At 38.5% G+C, this 2720-nt stretch overlaps 1 protein-coding gene across 1 annotated transcript in view; it reads left to right on the top strand.

Annotated features, from left to right (window-relative positions):
- The window catches only part of LOC106880524 (tubulin-specific chaperone D), a 61459-nt gene that overhangs the window by 52985 nt on the left and 5754 nt on the right, over positions 1 to 2720 (top strand). Inside the window, exons 35-36 of the mRNA XM_014930500.2 lie at positions 320 to 429; positions 1871 to 1949. Of these exons, the coding sequence (XP_014785986.1) occupies positions 320 to 429; positions 1871 to 1949 (189 nt within the window). The remainder of the gene's footprint in view (positions 1 to 319; positions 430 to 1870; positions 1950 to 2720) is intronic.

The following is a 2720-nucleotide window of genomic DNA, read 5'->3' as shown; positions in this document are numbered from 1 at the left end:
AAAACAAGGAACATAGTTTACAACGAGGTGTTATAATCACAACAGCAAGAAAGTATGTACATGATCACCTTCTTTTACGAAACTTCATTGACTTTCATATATTTATATTGATATACATATATATACGTGTGTTTGGGTGCGTGTGTGTATATACATCTCTATATATAAAGATGATGCGTAGTCTAGACAGCGTTTTTAGATTTCATTATTCTCTTTAACCCAGGCAACGCCGGGTATTTCTGCTAGTATATATATATATATATAAGATGAGCACAACTGAGGTGGAGTTTAAAACCTAAACCCATTTTTTTCACTTCAGATTCGTCTAAACACAGCCAATGAGCTGTATGATACATTGCTGCTGTATGATGACATCCTGCCTGAGGAGCATGCTGATGACTGCATGGGGCTTATTGGAGAGACAAAATGGTATGTGGTAGCTTTATTTTGGTAGTCATCTCTCATCATAGGCTGCCTACATACTGATGCCATTAAGAGTAATTTTAGGAACCACTGATGTTTACATACAGGTCACCTTTAATTGAATTAGACAAACCAAAGATATTACAGCAGTAAACAGCCCCTACCCCTTTTTTTCCTAATTTTGTGTATCCCAGACTACATCACCCTATGTGTTCTGTCTTTTTAAAAAATAGGAGGATGTGATTTGAGGAAGATTTAGTTATTATTTCTAGTAGGTCAAGTGACCACAGACTCCTCTATTGGCTTAAATTTAAGGCAGTATAGACTATTATTGTGGGTTATTTTTAGGAATATTTGGTTGAATAAGTAAATTTTTAGTGCTCAATTATCAGATATTTAGTTACCTATTGGGTTGTAAGTAATTAATTTATTTGTCTTTGGTAGATAACCTTGTAGCACACAGCCACAATAGGTAACAAAGTGATGGTAACAATATAGGTAAGAGTTACTTATATAGATTTACTTACTGAGAGCTACTGAGGTATATTTATTTGGGGTTTACCAACTGAGGACAAATTGTTGTAGGGATTTCCTACCAAGGGTAATTTCTGGTAAGGTTTTCTACTGAGTGCAATTTGTAGTGAGGTTTTTCTGTTGAGGGCAACATATTTGTGGAATTTATAGTGAGGGTAAGTTACATTTGATGCTGTTTAATAAGGATAAGTTTTTGTGGAGTTTATCTGCTGTGAACAACTTATTGTAGGGTTTTCTTACCAAGGGTAATTTAAAAGATCTACCAACTGAAGGCAACTGATTGTGGAGTTTACCTGTTGAGGGTGACTGAGAGCAACCCGTGAAGTTTACACACTGAGTGCATGTTATAGAGAAGTTGAGAGAAACTTTCCATGCAATTTGTTTATTAAGACTAATTTATTGTGGTTCATATTTAATCAGAACACTTAAGGGAGGTAACTGACTAGCAGAAATACTGTGTAACAACTCTGCCATCTATATATACTCTTTACTCTTTTACTTGTTTCAGTCACCGCCTTTAGTCGAACAAATCGACCCCAAGACTTATTCTTTGTAAGCCTAGTATTTATTCTATTGGTCTCTTTTGCCGAACCACTAAGTTACGGGGACGTAAACACACCAGCATCGGTTGTCAAGCGATGCTGGGAGGACAAACACAGACACACACACACACACACACATATATATATACATATATACGACAGGCTTCTTTCAGTTTCCGTCTACCAAATCCACTGACAAGGCTTTGGTCGGCCCAAGGCTATAGTAGAAGACACTTGCCCAAGGTGCCGCGCAGTGGGACTGAACCCAGAACCATGTGGTTAGTAATATATATATTTTTTTTCTCTGAGTCTTCCACCTTATAATATGCCTTATTTTTCCCGTAAATTATTGTTTCTTTAATTCTTGCCAGGGATCAATCCCGTGAGGAAATTCGTCCAGTCAGGAACCAACTGTGGGAGATGTTGGACATCCCACCTCCTGTGAAAAAGGTACAACTGTCAGTCTATTTGTTGTTGTTTGTCTCTCTTTTCTTTTTAAGTCTTCAGTGTTGTTGTTATTGATGATGATGATGATGATATACTACTAATGTACTCTGACTCAGTTAACTTTACCTCTCTACTAAAAATTGTTATTATTATTATTATTATTGCTGCTGCTGCTCCGCTGAGGTCGACTTTGCCTTTCATCCTTTCGAGGTCAATAAAATTAGTACCAGTTAAGTACTGGGGTCAATGTATTCGTCTGTCCACCTCCCCCAAATTTCAGGCCTTGTGCCTTTAATAGAAAGGATTATTATTATTATTAGCTTTTATATATTGCATATACATTTTCTGTAAGCTCATACATATGTCCAAGTTGCCCATATGTTGAAATAAAGACCATAGCAATTGAAGGTGGTAGATGGGAGATTCATTTGAACACTGCTAATTGGATTAGTTGTGTTAACTACATTTCATCATCACCATCATCATCGTCGTTTAACGTCCGCTTTCCATGCTAGCATGGGTTGGACAATTTGACTTAGGACTGGTGGACCAGGAGGCGACACCAGGCTCCAATCTGATTTGGCAGAGTTTCTACAGCTGGATGCCCTTCCTAACGCCAACCACTTCGAGAGTGTAATGGGTGCTTTTACGTGCCACCGGCACGAGGGCCAGTCAGGCGGTACTGGCGACAGCCACGCTCGAAATGGTGTATTTTACGTGCCACCTGCACAGGAGCCAGTCCAGCGGCACTGGCAATGATCTCACTCGAATATC

Source organism: Octopus bimaculoides, chromosome 5 (assembly GCF_001194135.2).
Source record: "Octopus bimaculoides isolate UCB-OBI-ISO-001 chromosome 5, ASM119413v2, whole genome shotgun sequence".
NCBI lineage: Eukaryota > Metazoa > Mollusca > Cephalopoda > Octopoda > Octopodidae > Octopus > Octopus bimaculoides.
This window is presented reverse-complemented; position numbering and strand designations above follow the sequence as displayed.